Source organism: Zootoca vivipara, chromosome 2 (assembly GCF_965207765.1).
Source record: "Zootoca vivipara chromosome 2, rZooViv2.hap1.1, whole genome shotgun sequence".
NCBI lineage: Eukaryota > Metazoa > Chordata > Lepidosauria > Squamata > Lacertidae > Zootoca > Zootoca vivipara.
Window position 1 is genome coordinate 75,339,658 of NC_142584.1, and position 23,500 is coordinate 75,363,157.

At 40.2% G+C, this 23,500-nt stretch overlaps 2 protein-coding genes across 2 annotated transcripts in view; one reads left to right on the plus strand and one right to left on the minus strand.

Moving 5' to 3' along the window:
* The window catches only part of SYN2 (synapsin II), a 150,936-nt gene that overhangs the window by 78,607 nt on the left and 48,829 nt on the right, over nt 1-23,500 (plus strand). The window contains exon 5 of the mRNA XM_035106223.3: nt 1,025-1,114. Within this exon, the coding sequence (XP_034962114.1) occupies nt 1,025-1,114 (90 nt within the window). The remainder of the gene's footprint in view (nt 1-1,024; nt 1,115-23,500) is intronic.
* TIMP4 (TIMP metallopeptidase inhibitor 4) lies at nt 6,401-23,335 on the minus strand. The gene is made up of 5 exons (XM_035106224.3): nt 22,983-23,335; nt 13,814-13,911; nt 10,628-10,742; nt 8,644-8,768; nt 6,401-7,282 (listed from the first exon to the last, which is right to left on the minus strand). The coding sequence occupies exons 1-5, from the start codon at nt 23,110-23,112 to the stop codon at nt 7,085-7,087; spliced, it is 666 nt and encodes a 221-aa protein (XP_034962115.1). The 5' UTR covers nt 23,113-23,335; the 3' UTR covers nt 6,401-7,084.

Sequence of the window (23,500 nt, forward strand, 5' to 3'; positions counted from 1 at the left end):
GGAGCCCCGTTAGGATGATGATGATGATGATAATAATAATAATAATAATAATTTCTTATTTATACCCCGCCCATCTGGCTGGGTTTCCCAGCCACTCTGGGCGGCTTCCAACAGAAAAATAAAATAAAATAATCGATTAAACATTAAAAGCCTCCCTAAACAGGGCTGCCTTCAGATGTCTTCTAAAAATCTGGTAGCTGTTTTTCTCTTTGACATCTGATGGGAGGGCGTTCCACAGGGTGGGCTCCACCACCGAGAAGGCCCTCTGCCTGGTTCCCTGCAACTTGGCTTCTCGCAGGGAGGGAACCGCCAGAAGGCCCTCAGTACTGGACCTCAGTGTCTGGGCAGAACAATGGGGGTGGAGACGCTCCTTCAGGTATACTGGACCGAGGCCATTTAGGGCTTTAAAGGTCAGCACCGACACTTCGAATTGTGCTCGGAAACGTACTGGGAGCCAATGTAGATGAGCTGCACTGTATAAAATCTGTGCAGAAGTGTGTCAGATGAGCAATGCCAAATTGTTGTTGTTTAGCCGTTTAGTCGTGTCAGACTCTTCGTGACCCCAAATACCCAATTCAAAATTAAGCATAATTGCCATGCCTAGCTGATTCTCTTTTCATGCATATAGCGGTCACCATGGAGTCTATCAGTTTATTCTTTTCAGTGTTCCAAAACAAACATCCGCTAAATACAATACCTAAAAGAAGCTTGTTCTGTACTGTAAAAAGTAGGCACAGGCTTTTTCAGTTTAGCTAGGCCATAGGCTCAAAAGAAAGTGGAATCGCCAAAACAATACAGGTTTATGAAATTACTATTTTCTCCATCATTTGCACTTGCACGTTTTACTTTTTATGCATTCTTTTTCTGTAGGTGGGTAATAAAGAATATGGTAAACTAGAAGGAATCTTTTAACAGACTCTTGAATTTTTGATAGATAGTAATTATGGTGCTGAATAACAGTGCTGAAGTAATTTTGGTACAGCCTGCACTTTGAGCTTAGAATTCTGTTTATTTTCTTTTGCAGTTTGCTCAGTTGGTGTCCATCTACAGAACCTTGGGACCAGAGAAGTTCCCTTTAATTGAGCAAACCTTTTATCCCAATCACAAGGAAATGGTAGGTGTGAATAACAAACATAAATACCAGTTGATTCTATGTAGTAGGGAAAGGAGCTATAATAAAGCATGACTCACATTATAGCTCTGCCCACCAGCTGTTACTTGATATCAAATGCTACTTAAAAGTTCGTTTCATCCAACAGACCTTAACTTGGTTAACTACCCAGCTGAAATATCTAAAGTTCTGAAAATGGGGGAAACATTATTTAACAGACTTTAAAAATAAACCATTACAAACACTGAAATGAAAGATGTACTTTCCGGAGAAGAATTCAACGTAGCTGTCACTGACTCATCCTCAAAGGCTGTTGTGGTTTTTGAGTGCATTTGATTCATGGATTGCTGTTAACAATTGGTTTTTGTGATTATACACATGTTCAGCTTTATACTAACAAGCATTTCTCCTCTCACTTTCAAATATGCCATCTAGTACGTGATAAAATAATGGACTACCGGAAAGTAAGCCTGGAGTGGCTTCCCACATCCTCTTATTTCTCTAGACCAATATATGTAGTGGTTTAATGTGAGTAGGAAGGATATTTTAGGATGAGAGTCTCATTCTGGGAGAAATCTTTCCCCATCCCGTCTTAGTTGAGATAACGAAAGAAAACCACTGCTGGGCAGGAAAAAAACAAAAAATTGGGTGGACCTAAGCAACCAAAAATTAGTAGCCACCAGGAGAGTGTTCAGACTTGCATCTGAAACTCAGTGCAACACCAGGAAAATCACCCACTCTCTTCCATACCTCCAAGTTTGGAGCTGGGAAGAGGAAATTTGTTCCTGATTGTGCTGCAGAGGAAGCCCAAGCCCCGTTCCCCAGATTGAAGAGGGGTGGGGTGATCCTGCACAGCTAGGAAGCCTTGGGAACCTTGTGCAATTGCAGGGACAATTGCTGCCACCGCCACCCCAGCTCTGAACTTGTTTTGTTGAGCTTTTCAAGTGCACCAGCAAAAACAACAACAAACACCCACTGTCCTTTTTCAGTTCAGGAGTGGAAAGCTGGGGCTTGTTTGGCACTGTACTTCTGTAAGCAAGTCCCAACTTTCCGCCCAACCTAGAAGCTGGAGACAAGCATGGGGATCATCCAAAGAAGTCTGTGGACCTCTGAATTGCAACACAACTGTGAGGATGATCCTTGCCCAGTTCCATTGATGGAAGGAAGTCTATGGTTCATCATGCCTGCCAGAGAGCTGTGGTACACTAACCACAGTAGGACTACTGAGCTGAATTGTAGTTTGAGGAAGTCATTGTTGACTTTAGGATAGAGAACAGTCTGTGTTGGCATCAGGTGGTACTATTCTGAAAACCCTGCTATAGAATAGTTGCTATGCACCGGAAGAGTAGCATTGTTAAATGTTAAATTGTTAAATGTACAGTACAGGAATCACAAACTAGAAAATACAAAATTTGCTGTGTCGGTAGTTGAAACACCATTTCATACTGCAAGTGCTTGGGTTTTTTTTCCTCCTCCAGCTCTGGCAGATTCAGTGATGGTATTTTTTTTCAAAGAGTACAAGAGAAGCAGAATGAGGAGCACTTTACAGATACACTCTGTTACTGTGGTGTTTGCTCCGAAATATAAATGACAAATACATGATCCTGAATGTTTAGGAGCACATGTCTTGCCCTTTGTATGCCATATATTTAATCGGAATCTCCTTGGAATTTGGGCTGTGTTGGAAAGATTGCTAGCTTCTCTAATTTGTATTCTTAGCATGTCTTTCACTTGTCTTACAAGCAAATGAGGTAGGCTTTGGAAAATCCTCTGCTAAAGCCAGAAATTTCTAGTTAACAATAGGTAATACAAGTACTGTATTCTTGAAGCTCCTAAGGCTGCAAGCCTAATCTCACTTACCTAGGAGTAAGGCCCATTGAATTTAATAGGACTTCTGGATAGTATTACACTGTAGATTACATGCCTGGGTGTTTCCCAACAGCATATGGGCTAGAAACTTGCATTTGAAGGAATTAATTTCTAAATTAGATCCTCTGCTTAAAAAAGTACATGACAGAATATGCCTAGCCTTTTCTATTGATTCAAAATATTTTATTACTAAACAACGAGGGCCTTAAAAAAAATTCTACACCATAAAAAGTGATTTGCAGCACAGTCCTAGATATGTTTACTTGGAAGTATGGCTCCTTAAATTCAGTGCAACTTCCCAGTAAAAATGCATTCTAATACATATTTACCTATGAGTAAGTCCCTCTGATGGGACGCGGGTGGCGCTGTGGTCTAAACCACAGAGCCTAGGGCTTGCCGATCAGAAGGTTGGCGGTTCGAATCCCTGCAATGGAGTGAGTTCCCGTTGCTCGGTCTCAGCTCCTGCCAACCTAGCAGTTCGAAAGCACGCCAAAGTGCAGGTAGATAAATAGGTACCACTCTGGCGGGAAGGTAAACGACGTTTCCGTGCGCTGCTCTGGTTGGCCAGAAGCTCATGCTGGCCACATGACCTGGAAGCTGTACGCTGCGAGATGAGCGCCGCAACCCCAGAGTCGTCTGTGAGTGGACCTAATGGTCAGGGGTCCCTTTACCTTTACCTTTAAGTCCCTCTGAGCATAGTGTGGCTTACTTCTGCATAGACATACATAGGATTGCATTATGTGTTCAGGATTGCAATGCTAGTTGAATTTGGTTTTCTGATGTTTACCTGACATTCCTGAGTTTGAAATATTAACCTACAACATAGTAAAAGAATGTGTGCCCTCTTTTCTATACCAATACCACAAAGTCATGATATCTCAATAAAATTATTTTGCTGGCTGATAAAATGTCTGATTAATATTATGTATGATATATGAATATAAACATGGCCATGGTTCTTCATCTGCACATGTATTCTCTTATTATGGACATTTCACATAAGCAGTGATGACTGCAAATTTGGAGATTCTTCCTGTTGTGATTCTTTTTCTCTGAGGGAGACTTTGTAAAGGCAGTGACTTGGAAAACAGCTGATGCAGAATGACAGATAGATTTTGCAGTTTCTGTGAAAAGCTTAGCTGCTGTTGTGAGATGATCCAAAGAGAGGGAGAGAGGATTGTCACTAGTAGTGTTGGAGCCAAACCACAGTACTTAGAGATGTTGTCTAGGCAGATTTTTTGGATGATGTTTCAAGAGTTTCTCACAGTTCCCTTTCCCTCAACAACTTGCTGTTCAGAATTTTATACCAGAGTATTCTGATGCTCTAAGTTTGAAGCTGGTCAATCGGATATACTTGTATTCCTTTAGAAAACTCTTGGGTTCTGTTTTCCTTCTAAAAAGCAGTAAACTGCAACTGCACAAAAATAGCACTCTTATCTGCTTCAGTAGATGGCTTTTAAAAAATTAGCATGTTTTAGTTTTAAATGCTTATTGCTGCTTGGATAAAAGCTTAGCAATTTCCTTGATGTATTTTCACATTTACCTAAGAAAATCAGCAGTTACAAATTGACCCATGCTGCAGATTGAAATAATAGATGAGGGAACGCTGGGATTTATTTTTCAAGGAAATTACATTAGGTAGGCACTTGCTTTGTAGGTACTTGCTTTGAAGTACCTGCTATCTACTATGTAATTTATGGGATTAAAAAGTCACATGCATGATACAGTAGAATATGCTTGCTATATTTAGTCTTACACTGAATAACTTGTTTCACACAAAAAACCATATATAAATGTTGATCAAAAATCCATTTTGGAAAATGAAAGATATTTTTTCCAGAACTAATAATGTGATTTATACGCTTATTGAAGCCAATGTTTCAATGTCAAAGGACTTAGAATAAAAACTTGTGCTACAATATATATTTTTTATGGAGTCACATTCTGGGAATTGTTGTGGTACAACAACAAAAAAGTTGGCTTCTACATTCTGCAAAAACTATAGCATATTCAGCTGTTTAAGCATTGTTTTAGGAAGTAGATATTCTTCATAGTAAACATGCTTAGGATCATATAGAAACATGCTGAGTAGCAAGTCCTATTGTATCCTAAAAGGTGCCTGGGGCTGCAACATATGGAACTGTCCCACTGCCTCATAATGCAGTTTTCAAAACAGGTGGAGAACAGTGGCATCTCCACTGGATTATGAAATAGTCAGAGATGCTCATGGTCAAGGGAGAACACTGTTCCTGCTTCCTCTTTTATGGTGTATCGATATAAGCAAATTTATGAGCTGGGGTGAATTCATAGGTCATAGGAAGTTGTTTTATACTGAATCAGACCATTGGTCCATCTAGCTCAGCGTTGTGTACTCTGGCTGGTAACATCTCTGCACTGTATCATGCAGGAGCCTTTGCTTAGCTGCCTCTGGATGCTGGGGATTGAACCTGGGGCCTTTTGCATGCAAGGCAGACGTTGTATTACTGAGCTGCAGCCTGTGCAAATTCTTCTGTAAAACGGTGAGAAAATAGGTATCAATAATTAGGAACTACAAGCAGGTCAGTGGCCATATCACCATCAAGGGATATCATTGGAAGGTTAGCACCTCTTTAATCTCCTGCTCCAGAAGTTAGGACCCAAACCAGTTGCTTCAAGTTACAAGAGAAGAGATTCTGGCTAAACACCAGGAAGAACTTTCTGACGGTAAGAGCTGTTCTACAGTGAAACAGACTACCTCAGGAGGCTGTGGATACTCTTTCATTGGAGGTTTTAAGCAGAGGTTGTATGGCCACCTGTCATGGATGCTTTAATTGAGATTACTGCATTGGAAGGGGCTGGACTAGATGACTCTCGGGAATCCTTACAGTTCTAAGATTCTATGAATGTAGTACTATTTTGCATGAAGAAACCAGGAAATTGCATACTGAGTAGAGGCCATTATACCTGAGCTGTCCTTGATTTGTCCCACCATATTTCAAAATACTTAAGTTCCAGGCACTGCATCAGGACATCTATAATTATTGAAGTAGTGATGATCATGATACTTTCACCCCATGTGTGAGCCCACAGCATATCATCCTAGCTTTGTGTTTCAGTCTACAGTAAGCTCAAGGTTCTCAAACTCTATCAAGCCTCCTCTGGAAATGCCCTACAATACTTCAAGAGGTACTTGCATTCCATGCCCTTGGGATCAATTCGTGCATCTTTCTCTTTTGTCCAAGTTTTGCTCCCTTCATTTTGCTTGTTTGTGCATAAGTTAGCAAGACTTGAGAACCACATACATCTCAAACCACTTGAAGGGGGAAAAATGTCTTTTTCTAAGATGTATGAAGTTGGGTTTACTTGGCCTGATAATGTCATGGTGTTCATTCAGGGGGTGTGAATGTAATAATACTTGTGTAATACAATAATCAGCCTTAGTTTCTGTTTTAGAGTATATTCCAATTGATTGGACTGCTACACTGGATCTGTTTTGATTATCAAATATGTGTTATAGTTATGAACAAATCCTTCAAGACAGAGATAAGGCTAGATGAGGCATAGTAAGTAGCATACAGAAGAGTGAAGTAGAACATTTTAAATGGCACTCACAAAACATTTAACTTGAATAATCTAAAAAGGGAAAAATAATCTTTCATCAGACTTTTTACAGCAGACTATAATAATATACATACTGTCCAAGCTCTTATGTCTCATCATGCTACTCCATTTTTTCCCAGAAGTACTATTTTGGAATAAAACAGGGTAAACTCATCCTATTATCAGGAGTCCAAATTTTGATGAATCTTGTTTTATATGGTTACATTCATTTTGATTTCAAAAACAGAATTATTGTTGTTATTACTATTGCTATTATTATTATTAAAGAACAAAGAAGTGCTTCCACATAGTTGCTCTCTAAAGTTTTACCAAGGAGTGCTACCTCCAGGAGATTCATTTCTCTTCTTGACTGGATGCCAATTCTACAACCTCTGTACTTTATTTGCACAGCACAATTTGCTTTTGTTTCTAAGCAAGAGACAGTTGTTGGAAGTTCAAAGCAGCAGTGAGCGCACAGCGTTGGATGGATTTAACCCCCTGGGGCTTTGAAAGAAATTACATGATTCATGGTTCACTGATGTCAACAAAGTCTTTTTCTGGAGGAGGGCCACCACGATACCAACTGCATGTTCCATCACTGCGTTTGATACAGGCGTAATGCTTTGCTTGATGACCATACAGCTTCCGCTCTATCAGCCAATCTGTCCACAAACATTCATTTGGTGTAGAGATGGAGCAGGGTACCATGTAGCAGGCAGAAATCTAAACATGGAAAAGCACATTAATATCCCATTTTTACAAATACTTTGCCAGTGCGTACAATTCTACCCATATCTGCAAAGGAACTGGTACCCAAATTATTACACTGAAGTGAAATACTGTAAATTAAAAACTTTTCAAAACATCATAAAAACAATATTTCCGCAAGTTGTTCTTATGGTCAAACTACAGATTATGTTCTGTTAATGATATGCTGCTATGACCTTATCCACACTTACCTATTGCTCAGCTCTTTCCAGGTTAAGGCTGCACTTAAAAGCTCCTTGTCCGAGTGTGTGGGGGTTTGTTTGTTTTTTACTTGGAGCTTTCCCTGTGAAAAACCCACTCTTTAGCACTCAATCAGAGCAAACATCAATTCAGATGTCCTGCAAATTGCCATTTGCTCCAGTTGAGCTTTAAAGAGTGGATTTTTTCAGGGAAAGCTCCACAGGGGGAAAAACGGGTGCTCAGACATAGACCTTTAAAGTGTGGGCAGTGCCTGGAAAGAGTGAAGGAAAAGTAAATGTGAATAAGCCCTATGTCTCTTGCTTTCCCTTCTTTCCTAGCCACAGACACCCTCCCAAAATTGATGTGTGGCTACACAAAAGGTCCCATTAGTGACAACAGGTACTTAAAAACAATAACAGCAGCTAACCCTTTACTAGTCACACAGGAGGTGGGATGGGGTGAGTTGTAAATGGGGAGGGAAGGGCTAAAGGCAGCAAAGCCCCCTAAGATTGTAAAAAACAAGAAATTTAGCTGCACATTTCACCTTAAGCTTAACATGTAGTCTGACCCTTAGAGTCATAAAGTTTGTATTGATGTTGCACATGTATCTTAAGGACAAATTTCTACATTATGCACATGAAATACAGGAACCAGCCTTGAGTGCATGCACCATTTTTATGAATCACCCAAGCCAAGGCAGCTTGATGTGGGAAAGTGTAACACACAAGTGTGTATACTTTCCTTCAGGTTAGATTGCATCCCATATTAGTTTTAATGAGAAAAGGCAGGCCAAAGAAGGCTAATTCCAGGGTAGCCAACATAGGTTTCTCACATGTTGTTTGATGACATCCTCCATCCCTCCTGATCACTGACCAAGCCATAGCTGTCAACTTTTCCCTTTTCTCGTGAGAAATCCTATTCGGAATAAGGGAATTTCCCTTTAAAAAAGGGGGAAAGTTGACAGCTATGGGCCAAGCTGGTTGGGGCTGATGGGAATTGTAGTCCCAACAACAGCTGGCGGGCGCCTTGTTTGCTGCCTGTGTTTATGAGTTCAAACAAATACTCAAAGAGATTGCCTTGCTCAACCTTTCTTGTGCTATAGAGCAATGATTCTTCAATGGATGAGGTATACTTACTTTGCAACCACAGCCCATTTGATATTTCTGATTTAGACTTTTCTTTTGAGAGAAGGTAAGGTCATCCCATGGTTCAATGTAATTGCACAAATGGATAAGAACTTTACCATCATCTAAAATCTGTCCTGCATTGGGGTAAACATCAAAACACAGGATTCAGAATTGCATTCCGAAACACTAAAGATACAATCCACATCAATGAAAGGTTTACTTTTTAACTTCAGTTACTTGTGAATGTCACCCTGAGATTTGCTGAAGCAATTTTTTCCCCCATCTCTCTCTATATAAATGTAGGCATTGCGCGTGCGGCGGTCACAGCCTTTCTCCATAACTGCTGAACCGTAATGTAACAAATTTTGCCACAACGTTCCATGCCCATCAGGGAGGGATCTGGCATAATTCCCCCCCAAAAAACCCCACACCTTTCACACCTAAACACAAAAAGTGGCACCCAAATTAGACGTCACCACCAGAAGCTCTGAAGACTCCAGCAGCATCCAATAGAAAGGCAGATTGCACGCTGCCGCCTCCAAAGCTGCGCCACCAGATGACATCACAAAATTCCACAGCAACCAACTGAAAACAGTCCTTTTGCAGCAACAAGGCCCAGCTTTTTCAATAAGCCGCAGCATTGCCAAGCAGGGAAAACTGAGTAGGCCGCACCATTCAGTAGGCCACAGGCAAAAACAAACAGAATAGGGCCTTTCACAGGGTGGGGGAATCACAGGGATGAGGCACAACGGGGGGGGGGGCTCACAGAGATGCGGCACAACAAAGGGAGGGGGGAAACACATAGCCATGGTGGGGAGGTAGGACCCTGAGACAGCCAAAGCAGTGGGGGGTGGGGACATTTTCAGGAACACGCATGGGGGGGAGTTTTATTTTTGAAACTTACAGTAGGGGAGTCAGGATTGGGACAGGGCAGGTGAGGGGACTCTAAATGGAGACTCTGAAGGTCCATTTAACACAAAAACCCACAGCAACGCATGGCTGGGCCAGCTAGTAATGAATAAATAAATGGAGCCTGCAATGAAATGTTGCTGTGTAACCCCACCATTAAATGGAATAACACTGACCCATCCTGAGTCCCCTCCAAGATATTGTTTTTTTATTGTTGTTGTTTATTTAAATTTCTATCCTCTCTTAGATGCCCAGGGCATCAAACAACTAAGTACTGAATACATTACAATAAAAGCAATACAGCACAATTTGTTTGGGGCTGAACCAAGCCAATTCTGCTGGGTTACTCCTCCAAGGCATGGGGCAAGTGTACCTGGCTGCCTCCCTCTTGCACAGGCCCGGACATGGGGATAGCCACTATTGGAGGTAATGGAACAGTTCAGACTTTTTTGAGTTTTAAAATTTCATTTAGTACTGTAGTTTACAAATTTGTCTCCATATCTGAAATGGCTAAAATGACAACTTTTTTGAATTAAAACAAGGGGTACAATTGTAACAGAAATGTCTCTAGGTTGTATCCAACTAAATCACTGCATGTGCAGGCAAGTGCAACAGAACTTCCCATCCTAAGCCCACTGCTACCTATTCTATTGCCCCAATTAGCCCAATCTGCTGGTTGGGTGGTGGTGCAGGGACCTATTGGCCCAGATTCAACTAATTCTGCATGCTATTGGAAGCCAGCGCAAGGGGGCTTTTCCTACCCTCTCATCCCACTATGGCTTCCCCAGATCCACTCTGGAGAGTCAGGAGAATTCCCATAAAAGCAGGTAGAAGGGAAGAGGGTTCATGCTGTCTGCCAAGCAGAAATGCTTGCACTGATGGAACAACCACAGGAGCGCAATGTTTTAATTCCTCCCTTTGGTATCATGTTACTTAAGCAAGCAGTTATCCACAGCAGCACAACCCGAACTTTGGCTTTATATGGGCTCCAGTATTTATACTGTTAAATAGCACAATAAGCTCTTGATTCCCATGGTACTGTAATATATATTTTGTGTACTGCCTTGGCTTCTATGTACTGTACCTGTAAGGAGATATTGCTTCTTGTTGTTAGCTTCTAATTTCACCCCACAGAGAGAGGAATCAAAAGGTGTGAAGACATATTGAACATCTTTCAACTTTTCAAATCCTTTGAACATCTGCATTAGGAAAAAGGAAGGAAAAAGTGTTGTGCCTAAGATTTTTTTTTTGTGAGGTTAAAATTGATACCTTGCTGGTATGGTGGGTGCCAGTACAGCTAGGTAAGATTGTCCAGCTTAGTGGCTTGACTAGCCAGTATGTACAACCTCCTGTCCACAGGGTAGTCCTCTGGGACATAGGAGCCAACTCCTAGGGGCTGTGGGAATATTTGAGGGGACTATGCCTCCGTAAAGTTCATGGGTATTCCCATTCAAATTGTGTGTGTGTGCCACATCATGTAATCACTTATCCGGAGAAGGGCTTACCTGGGGCCCCCACAATATTTTATTCATGTTGGCACTCCCACTCTGGGAGGGCTAGGGCAGGGCTTACAGAAGAGAGCAGAGTAGGAACTTCTTCCCTCTAGCTTGCTCCTCAGTTATAAATTGGAGGCTAATCAAGCCATTAGCCAAGGCTGCAGTTAAATGTTTAGTCATACAGTTTAGAAATTCTACTTTGCATAGCAACAGAACCATGAATAAACCACAACAATGTCCAACATAAATTATTTTCACACAAATATTTGCTTGATTAGCCTGACAGTTGTGTAAGGCCAAGTTCTAGTGTTGTATTAAGCCCTGTTTTTAGTATGACTTTCAGAAAAGTGACACATTCAGTTTTGACCTTCTTATATGCTGAGACTCTGTTCTAGATAGTATTATTTTAGTTTCCTGTTGTCCAATGCTCACATGAAAAGTATTCAGGCAAGTTACTAGAACTGCAAATTCCATCTTTTTCAACAATTGAGCCTACCAGCTGGGGATGATCAAATTATAGTCCAAAGACATGTGGAAGGCACCATGTTGCCAACCCCTGAATGACATAATTCTTTCTTAAAGACTTAAACAATGCACACAAAAAGCCCATGTATATTATTTTTGAAAGGAAATCATGACATGCACCTTCTAAATGACTTCCATCATTTACTATTAATGAAATGCAACTGTAAATGAATTCCCATTATTATATTGTGTTAAGTGTTGACAACTGTAAACAGCTATAAATTCAAAATATTGCTGAAAAGTTTGTGGCTAAAGTTTAACATGCTGAACAGAAAGGTTTCTTTAAAAAACATAGCAACAGATCTACATTTAGGCCAACCATTGCAACATAGCACAAGTGAATTTTATCTACCCAAACGAAGTTTACTTTTTTAAAAAAATTATCTAGTCTTATCTTCACACATTTATATTTTATTACCACTTACAAGGGATGGAAACTATAAAGGAATGTCTCAGGTCTATAAATACAGACAGCTGTGTCTTTACAGTACCATTTAAGTCAAAGCACAAATTTTGATCTTCCACTCAAAAGTTTATGTATCTTGATTTTTTTTCTAATAAAATGTGTTCATCAGTAGCAGTGCTCTCTGCTGAACTCATCCAAGCAAATGTGATAGGTGGGTGCTTAAGTGTTTGCCAGTACAAACTGTCACTAAGCACGTGTTGAAGTCAGCGCAGATACGGGAGGAATTGGTCTTGCAAATATCGTAACCACAAGGCTCCTCCAGCCTCATAACTGCCCTAAATGGAATTCCCCAGATGCAATGCAGGTGGAAAAGGCTTCTCTACTGCCGGCTCACCATGAAATATGTTCTATTCTGTGTTCAATGGGATCTCCCCCCCCCCAAGTTTTCTTCCTACCACTTGCAAAAGAGAAAGAAAGGATGCAGCTGGAGAACCTGCTGAAGCTGATGAAAGGTTCCTCTGGATGTGGACCCAACCTGAGTATCAAGGAACAATGCTGGATCTAAGAGCATCATCAGGCTTGCAACCCTGACCTTTCAGGTGAACCAGAATATTGGCTCTACAGACTACTCATTATCAAAATCAAATGACACCTTTACACTTATTGCTGACATTGACATTAGAGGCAAATGTGGATTAGACAGATTCTCTTTCCATCATACATATTTTCTTTTTCATAATAATAATCTTATTATTTATACCCCGCCCATCTGGCTGAGTTTCCCCAGCCACTCTGGGTGGCTCCCAATCGAGTGTTAAAAACAGTATAGCATTAAATATTAAAAACTTCCCTAAACAGGGCTGCCTTCAGATGTCTTTTAAAAATAGGATATCTGCTTATTTCATTGACATCTGATGGGAGGGCATTCCACAGGGTGGGTGCCACTACCGAAAAGGCCCTCTGCCTGGTTCCCTGTAACCTCACTTCTCACAATGAGGGAACTGCCAGAAGGCCCTCGGCGGTGGATCTCAATGTCCAGGCTGACCGGTGGGGGTGGAGACGCTCCTTCAGGTATACAGGACCAAGTCCATTTAGGCTTTGTCTGCCAAGAGTATGCATAAGAACCATCTAAACCCATGCAGTGTCCACTCTTAATGTATAATCCCATAAAGTCTGAATCAACCATTGTAACCCTCAGGTTCCTAAACCAAATAATTGGGGAATATCTCATCCTAGGCTTTCTCAAGCACCCACCAATGGTGGTATAAAATGAATCTGATACCATAAATCTATATATATAACTACTGTTGTTGATGTTCTGGTAACATCTTGGCAGGACTCTTGTAATGTGTTGTATGTTGAGCTGCCTTTGAAGACTGTTCAAAAAGCAGATGGTGCAGAATTTGGAAGCCAGCTTGTTGACTGGGGCAGGATGGGACATATAACCCCAATTCTGGCATAGCTGCACTGGCTACCAGTTAGTTTCCAAGAATCTGCAAATCAAAGTGTTTGAATCTGTCCTGAATCTTGTTTCTAAGACAAGTACTTATAATTATGATTTTGCATTAGTTGTTTTCTAATACAACTTCCACTACAAAAAAATATTTCTCCTAAACATGGATCAGACATGTTTACTTCAGAAGCTATAAAATTATGTTACAGCACAATCTTATATATGTCTGATCAGAAGTTCAACAGAATTTATGCCCAGATATGCAGTATGTATTGCACCCTTATGTATACATTGGAAATTGAGTATAAAACTGACTACTACTACTAGTAGTAGTAGTAGTAGTATTCAATGGTATTTAAGTATCATGATAAACTAGTTTTTTTCTTGTACCTTTATTTGTTTGATTTCATATCGAATCATTTTGTGAGTATGAAGAGGGTCTTCAGTTGATGCGATCACTTTTTCACTGGAAATTTTTGCTCGAATCACTGCAAGTAAATTAAAGCAAAACAGACATTTTAGAATTTATTCACCTGTTCTTTCTGTAGTGTGACATATTATTTGTACTATAAATCACAGCTGCTGTTATATTTAGTACAGTCTATTTCTTCTCCTCCCCCCCACAAGCTAATATGAAGATGAATGTGATTAAGACTAGAGTTCTCCTATGGTAATAATTTCACATAGTAAGTGCTTACATCAGTCCTTTGTACTGCTGTCCCAAGATGAGCCAATGTTTGGTATAGCATGTAGTTCAAACTGGGAGTTCTCATGGTTAAGCTCTCTATTCACTAACCACAATCTGTAACCCAGGTTTGATCTTGCATTAGTTCAATATGAGTTGGTAGCAATAAGCAAACTTCTCTCCAAGTACCCTCATATTTGCACGCTGTCAGTAAACTACTGCTATGCTATGAGCAGTCCAAGCTTCTGTGTGTTGCCTTCCACCAGTGACCAAAGGAGATGAAAATGGATCTCCTTGCCCCACCCCACTACTATTAGGCAAATAAACTGTTCCCAAGGTAAACAATGTACAGTATAAAGATAAACGGACCCCTGACCACTAGGTCCAGTCGCGGACGACTCTCAGGTTGTGGTACTCATCTTGCGTTATTGGCCGAGGCAGCCAGCATGACTAAGCCACTTCTGAACCAGAGCAGCACACAGAAATGCTGTTTACCTTCCTGCCTATTTATCTACTTGCACTTTGACGTGCTTTCGAACTGCTAGGTTGGCAGAAGCAGGGACCAAGCAACAGGAGCTCACCCTGTCGCGAGGATTCGAACCGCCGACCTTCTGATCGGCAAGCCCTAGGCTCTGTGGTTTAACCCACAGCGCCACCCACATATGTTGTTGTTTAGTCGTTTAGTCGTGTCCGACTCTTTGTGACCCCATGGCCCAGAGCACGCCAGGCACTCCTGCCTTCCACTGCCTCCCGCAGTTTGGTCAAACTTATGTTGGTAGCTTCAAGAACACTGTCCAACCATCTCGTCCTCTGCCATCCCTTCCTCCTTGTGCCCTCCATCTTTCCCAGCATCAGGGTCTTTTCCAGGGAGTCTTCTCTTCTCATGGAGGTGGCCAAAGTATTGAAGCCTCAGCTTTAGGATCTGTCCTTCCAGTGAGCACTCAGGGCTGATTTCCTTAAGAATGGATAGGTTTGATCTTCTTGCAGTCCATGGGACTCTCAAGACTCTTCTCCAGCACCATAATTCAAAAGCATCAATTCTTCGACAACCAGCCTTCTTTATGGTACAGCTCTCACTTCCATACATCACTACTGGGAAAACCATAGCTTTAACTATACGAACCTTTGTCTGCAAGGTGATGTCTCTGCTTTTTAAGATGCTGTCTAGGTTTGTCATTGCTTTTCTCCCAAGAAGCAGGCGTCTTTTAATTTCGTGACTGCTTTCACCATCTGCAGTGATCATGGAACCCAAAAAGTAAAATCTTTCACTGCCTCCATTTCTTCCCCTTCTATTTGCCAGGAGGTGATTGAACCAGTGGCCATGATCTTGGTTTTTTTGATGTTGAGCTTCAGACCATATTTTGCGTATAGCAGCCTTCAAATGGCATAGCAGTGCTGGTGCTCTGAAGGATGTTCGTATATGGTTGCTCTTCTTCATAGACATCTTATCCTCTTTGTCCATACAAGTTGCTGGAGCTCTTTGCTAGGAAGAGATACCATAATTCAATCTTTCCTTCCCATGCAAGGTTTTAACACCTTAATCCTCCCTCGAACATCTCTTGCATACAGCAAAGGAGCGAAGGAAAACTGTAGTTATGTGATGTATTTAACATTAGGGGGAGTAACAGGTAGAAGATTAAGATCTCTCTCTCACTCGCTAATTTTTTCTGCAGTTTCTCTTATTTTTCATCTACCTCTGACGTGATGATAGCATAGGTGCCATCATGTTCAACAATTTTTGTGCCCAATGAATTGGATACTAAGGCCTCTTGAAAGAAATTTTGGGCTACTGATCAGAAAATATTCACAGCTCATTCCTACCTAAGTCTCAAGTCTCAAGCCTCAGGTAGATGGTTGACCATCTACTGTTCGATGTGGACATTACCACAAAGAGATAGATAAATGAGGGAATTCTGTAGCTATTCCTGCCTGCCAGACATCCGTTCCCTGGGCCCTGAGCCAACAGTCTGAAAACTATTTTGCTCCTCCCTCTACTCTGCCAAACTCAACAAAGGAGAGGTGGACCATGTCAATTCTTCCTGGTTCCCACCCCCTTTCTCTGAGGATAATTTTATATAACTGAAATATGTGCATAGCTGCAGTTTTACTGATGGGTGATGGATTTTCAAAGAAACCATACTGGATGAGAAAATCCCATCTACGGGCCACAGTATTTTAAATTTTATTTTGACAGCTTTAAAGTGGTACCTATAGTTATGAACTTAATTTGTTCCAGAGGTCCGTTCTTAACCTGAAACTGTTCTTAACTAGAGGCGTGCTTTCACTAATGGGGCCTCTTGCTGCTTCTGCGCCGCCAACACACGCTTTCTGTTCTCATCCTGGGGCAAAGTTCTCAACTCAAGGTAACTCTTCCAGGTTAGCAGAGTTTGTAACTTGAAGCATTTGTAACCTGAGGTGTGTGTAACGCGAGGTACCACTGTATAAGAAAAAATGTTGTTTTGTGTCCTGCAGTATTGCAAAAAGCCCACTCTAGATATTTCTGTCTTGCAGTCATGAACAAAATACAGACCCCTAAAGATTTGGTTAACCGAAATTGTAATGATGAAGTTGCTCTCATGTGTATCGGTATGAGTTGTCTCTTCCCATTTGTGTTCAGCTGTATGCTGTTCTCTTATTTCAGCTGGTGTCAGCCATCATTAGTGTGATGAATGGTAGCCAATTTGGAAATATCAACTGTGATAATTACACAAATTAGCTACTTCGTATTCTTTCAGTGGTAAAATACTGGATCACCCAGGTTTGCTGATTAATACATCAGTAGGGTGTTTTTTTTAATGAGTTCCAGAGCTTCAGAACTCATAACAAAATTGCTGGCAAGGACGCTGGGATCTTATTCATTGAGGTTCATGAGTTTGTCTATAAAAGAAATTTAAAAATGTTTCCAGCATGCTTCCACAACCCCCAAACCACACTTCCTTTGAGCAAACAAAATACAATTTGCTGTGTGGCAAATGAGGACATTTGGAAAAGCCTGTTAGTTAGCATTATGCAGCAGAAAAGATTTATAAATCACTGCACTTAACAATGATGTAGATGTCCCGTAGGAAGGAGCCTCAAGGCTAGCCCTACCATAAGGGAGAGTGAGGTGACCAGTCTCAGGCAGGAGATTTTTGAAAGGGCAGCATATTGTTAAATGTATTATTGCTGTATTTATATTGCCAGAGTGTATGGTAGACTGTTGTGGGATATTCTGCTTCAGCTGCAAAAACAAACAAACTAACAAACCTTTGCTGGCAGGATTGAGTATTATACAAATTGGCATGACCAGGCAAAGGACCTCTGCCACTTGCTCTCTCTCTCAGGCGGCAAACTGTCTTGGGCTAGCCGTGCATGACCTAAAGCAGGAATGGCCAGTGTCTTAAGTCCAGGAGGCAGAATTTATGTATTAATACATTTCTGTTAGTATATATCTGAAATGGCTGCTTCGTATATATTTGTTAAAATTTTGTACAGTGGTATCTCGGGTTACAAACGCGTCAGGTTACAAACTCCGTTAACCCAGAAATAGTACCTCAAGTTAAGAACTTTGCTTCAGGATGAGAACAGAAATCGTGCTCTGGCAGCGCGGTGGCAGCGGGAGGTCTTATTAGCTAAAGTGGTACTGTTGTATCCAAACAACAGAACGCAGGATTCTAAACTGCGAAGGTGAAGAAAACTTCCGGAAATGTGGAATTGGTTTGAAAGTAAAAAATACTTTATTGCAAGCATGCAAGAAAGTGACTCAGCATAGGTTTCCCAAAATGCTGGCCCAGAACATAGATCGTCAATCCATTTTATACCTTAGATCATACATTGCAACACAGTACAACCAATCAAATTATGTCATTTGAGAAACCAATCATTGCATGCTTGCAATAAAGTATTTTTTTTTTACTTTCAAACCAATTCCACGTTTCTGGAAGTTTTCGTCACCTTCGCAGCAGCTTTGCAGTTTAGAATCCCGAGTTCTGTTGTTCAGATACAACAGTGCTTCAGGTTAAGAACAGTTTCAGGTTAAGAACGGACCTCCAGAACGAATTAAGTTCTTAGCCAGAGGTACCACTGTATGTGGATGTTTTAAGACGGTTTGTATCTGTAGTGCCTAATAAATGTTTTTTTGGGGGGGGGGAGTATTAACTCCCAGCTACTCGGTGGCCATGAATTATATAGAAGGGAGAACTATTCTGCCACTTGTGAAATTCTTTAAGGGCTTTGAATTCAGTTGTGTAGCCAGCTATTCAAGCTCATGGCAAAGGTTGCTGCTGCAAAGGAACTTGCTTCTCCAGTATGGGGTCAAGCTGCTCCTGTTCTAAACAACAGCTCAGAACTCCCAGTTCCTCACAGGCTGAGCAAAAATGTCTTGAAAATATTGATTATTCCACAAGTGTCAGCTACTTATTATCCCCACTTATTTATTATCATCACCACCACCACCACCACCTCATTTTTTAGTCTAGAAATCCTCTAGGTAGTTTGCCCTCTTGATCAAAAGAACATCAGGAGAACCAACATCATGTACACAAAGAGCATCAATGTTGCAATTCTATTCACACTTACATGTGAGTAAGCATGAACACTGAACAGTGAAGTAAGCATGCAAAGGACTGAGCTTTTGAGAGACTTTATATTATTTTTATGCTAAATTCATCAGCCTGGAAGAGGGCCTGAAATTCTATGAGAGCCTGTGAAGAATATCTCCAGCAGGTAGAAAGTATCCAGCATCACTAACTAAGCCGTACATTCTGTTTCCAGAAATATTAAGTATTTTATATAAATGGATACTTGGAAGATGCATATAACTTTTCTCTCCTTACTGTCCATTAAAAAGAATCCAGTTAGGCCTTGATAGTGTGGTGGAGGAGGTAGGGCAGTTCCTATCTGTATGGCTGCTTCGCATGGTCAGGAAGAGTTTATATTATATGGTTTGGCTGGGGCTGCTACTGTTTTCTCTTATATTGCCAACTGAAGAAGGAGTTTCTCTTCGAAACTGGGATCACCGGGTTCCAGTCCTGTCTGTTGCTACAGCTGCTCCACCGCTTTCAAGAATTCCCTTGTGCCGGCGATATGAATATATATTACTAATTGTTATATTGTATTTGTTGTGATAAGTCTGAAGTACCGCTTGTATGCACTATGCTTTGTAATAGCGGGTACACTGTGATGAACACATTTGTGGTACTTTGTTTGCTATATATTGTAGCTTTGTATGTTGACCTGAACCTGTTTTTTTTCCATTTGTGTAGGTTCTCACACAGTGGGTTCCTTATTTTTTGTGCTTACTGATTTCTTTGACACATTTACCTGAATTCTGGAATCTCTCCTAAAATATACTTTGAGCAAAGATGGTTCTTGCCACAAATACAATGCTCAGTATTTGTAATTTTCAATAGGTAGACTCCATTTCTTTCAATAATTCTTAAAAGTCTAATTTACTTCCTAGTAGAATCAAGTGTGAGGTAAGGAGGTAAAAATATTGCTTATGTTCTGAAAAGTAATTATAACTTTGAAGCTAGTTTGTCAAGTTATTTTGTAAGGTCACATATAAAGTTATATAAACAGTGTGTAGTAGATAACATAATTGTCTACTGTGTGCCCAATATAGAATTTTTGCTGCCATATACTGATACAAACATACGTTTAAGAATCATGCACTTGTTTTCTGCCACCATCCCACATGATATTTCTCAATTCCAGCACACCAATTTATTTCTTCCAAGTTACTTGGGCCTACTTAATAGCTATGAATGTTTCAAAACTAGGCATAGCTCGAAGCAACAAAAGCAGCAAAACCACTAATCACACAGACAAATGCTACAATGAAAGTGCTTATTGTTTCATCTTGGGAATGGTAAGGGTTCTGAATTAGCCAAAGGTCACCCATGTACGGTCTGTTGATTTAACCAGTGCCTGGGATACCCTCCTTCATTCAGATATAATTTTTAAAGGAGCAAAATTAATGCAAAGGAACAAAAATTGAACAGCAAAAAAGATAGGAACAGCTGAAGCATTAACACAATTTTCATATACAGTACCTCCTTCAGTATAACAATCTTTTCTTTTCTTTTTTTAATATTGATTTACTTTGTGCTGTGAGATTCCCTGAACATCCCAACGGATAAAGAAACTGCAAACTGAACATTAAAATACCACATAACAGAGTAGTATAAACTAGTATATAAAGCAGCTTTATATTATAATTATAAACCAATTAAACTGACATAACCAATGAATACTCATTTGAAAAGACGAAATCAAACTGCATATAACTAAGCCTAACACATTTTGAGCATTCTTCAGTGATCTGTATATATACAGTAGGTAATGTATACAAATATATATATGTTTCTGACCTCTGAGATGGCTGACGTAAGCATTGGAACGGCAAGGTAAAAGTTTAATAAAAGGATGTTCAGACTATGGAAGTGATATTTCTGAATTTCTACAACCCACAACTCTTGCAAAGTAGAGCTACACAAGAGAAGTCATACGATCCCTTCCATGCCTCATAGTATATCAACCAGTGCTCCTTCAGTAGTTATAATGTCTTAAGAGAATTCTACAAATATCAACATCTATCATGCTTCCTTCTCATGTTTGATTTGGAAAAGGGGGCAACAGGTATAGGCAGTGGTAGAACTACATTGGGGGGGCCCTGAAGCTTGGAGCTGTTATGGGGACCCCTTTGCAACTAGCAGCGAGGTGTGGGTAACCACTGTTATTTTCTTCAATGAGGTTGTTCCATGATAGATCACCACATTAAAAAAAAAACTACTATATCTCAGATTTTGATTAAAATTGCTATACTGGATTATCCCACAAATCACTGGTGTGAATAAATAATAACATGCATGAATAAAGTTGCTCGCTCTGGGATTAGGGACCCTGAAGCTGAAGCTTCATTCGTTTCATAGGAAACATTCACAATTCTGTGATCATACTTCAAAAGCAAGCACCTAATTCATAGGTGGCATTCTTCCATGTGCTTCCTGGCCTTAAGTACGATATAAATGACAATGGCTGCAAAGTGTACTTCAGAATACGGAAATATGGGTTTACAAGGACCTACAACAAAATGCTGCAGCGCATAGTGCTTCTGTTCAGCGTTCCATCCCCTCCTCCCCATTTTCCTACTACTACCTCAGTCAGCATTATGTGACTACTGAGCATGCTCAATTCTCACTGGTCTGTTCTGAGTGGGTGTGCTTTGGCCCCCTTCAATTCTTTTTGCTAAATATTTTTTGAGCTTCTGAGCTTTCGAGAATGTTGATACATCCCTCTTGTTTCTTAGTGGCCCCATTTTGGCTAGAATCCTGCCAGTAGTCACCAGCTGAGTTTATTATTAGTAGGTATAATAGCAAGCATAAGATCTTTCTCTATAGTCCACATTAGTCAGTAGTTATATATGCTGTATAGAAAAACTGGATGGTCTTTGCTTCCCCCAACCACCTGTCACATTAACACTCCAAAGACCTCTGTAAGCAAAGGTTCAGCACTCCAGATTAAATATGCACCCAGTTATGTTTTTAGTTGCTCATATAAAGCACTTCGAGAATTAAATCTGTTAAGAAACTAAACATTCCATTTTGCTCCATTGTAGCAACTGAGGAATTTGTTTACTTTTAAGTAATGCATGCACTTGGATCAAGTTAGCATTTTTTTCAGGCTTGGTTTTCAAACCCTAGAAAAAAGTATTTGAATAATTGTGTAGAGGTATCCTCCCCCTCTCTCCCTCTTTTTATATTGACACTTAAGGTACTGCTAAACAATGTCGGGTGTCAAGAGTCTTCTTTCCTAGTTTCAAACTGATCATCAGCACAATATCTGTGTGAATATATTTCACATTTCAGAGAAGTGTCATGCACCAGAATTGTATCAGATGCATTTTGAGTACTGCTTTCTTTTACGCATTTAACAGCTGTTTAACTGAAGTAACACTAGCTGGTACTTTTCCCTATACTTCCCATTATTCTAGGTTGTCATGTCTGGTGTACGTAATTTAATGAAAACATTACTTAACACAGCCAGATTAAGAAACAATTTAATTGATGGTTTTAAACAGAGTTTGTCATGGCTACAAAGATTTTCTGTCAGCACATGAAAGCAATTAATCAGTATGCAGAAGGTATTGCCTGTCCCATAGAGATGCTAATTTAGTGACATTTTAGAAACTCATGTTCTACATTTACTGTTCACTCTGGATGGAAGCTAACTTAGCCACAGTTTGAGCTGAAAATGAAAAGACTACAAAAGTCACATTTTCCTATCCTATTCTCTAATCATAAAACTTTAGTTTTTTAAAATATATAGATTGAATACTTAGTAATAAAATTAGGCATTTTATACTTAGACTCTATATAGAGTATTTTGCAGAAATCTTCATCCATACACAATTTTAAATAGCCTGCAATGAGCATGATCCATTCTTGATTTAAAATTATAAAAAGCAGATTATTTTAAAAAATAAGTGAATGTTAATATCTATTTAGAAAACAGTGTAACAAACAGAATGCCTACAAGCCCTCCACAGAACACATCTAATCCACATCCTTATTATTCTACATATTAAATGTCAGAATCTAATGCTCAGAAACTGTCGTCATGAAAAAAACCCATAAAGAATTTAAGCCACCAGTTACAACAAATCATTGCAGAGAAAAGTGAAAAGCAAAAATAAATGGGAGCAACTGCTTCCAGATGCTTTTGTAATATTATTCTTGAAATCATTTTTGTGTGTAACCACTTCTTCAGAGTCCCAAACAACCATTATTGGATAGGAGCCCCTAAAGGGTTTGCAGAGAAGTATTCCCACAGTTAATCTAGCGTCTGTTGATTTCTTACAGGCAGCATAAAAAGTGTATAGTGTTTATGACTCACCTAAAGCCGAATCGCAGATTTGCTGCTGTGGATGTGCAGGGGCACAGCTGCAAGCCTCTATAAGCTCCTGAATTCTGAGGGTTAGAAGAAGTAGCAGTGAAAATAACAAGGTACTGAGTAGAGGATTCATGCTGCTTGAAACACGGCTTGCTGGCCAGCTTGAAGAAAATGTTCTTTCGCTCTTGAGTTTATATCTAAACTTCCTAATGACTGTCTGCTTTCTTCTTTGTGCAACCAGCAGTTCAATTTCAGCAGGCTTAAAATGCTTGGGGGGGGGGGGAGAGAGAGCCCTCTCAGCTCAGCCTGAACATATACTTTTGTTAACTGACTTCTAATGTCCCTGACATAAGACCCCCTTTTTTTATTGCCCTGATACTTAGTTGTAACCCCGCCTTCCTTTAAGGAAAAAGCACATCATTGGTGAAAATATTGTATGACAGGTTTGTTGTACCAAAGGAAAGGTTACCTTTTTGGATTGCATCACAGTGTTGTTGTTGTGAGTCATTGTCAGCAATAAT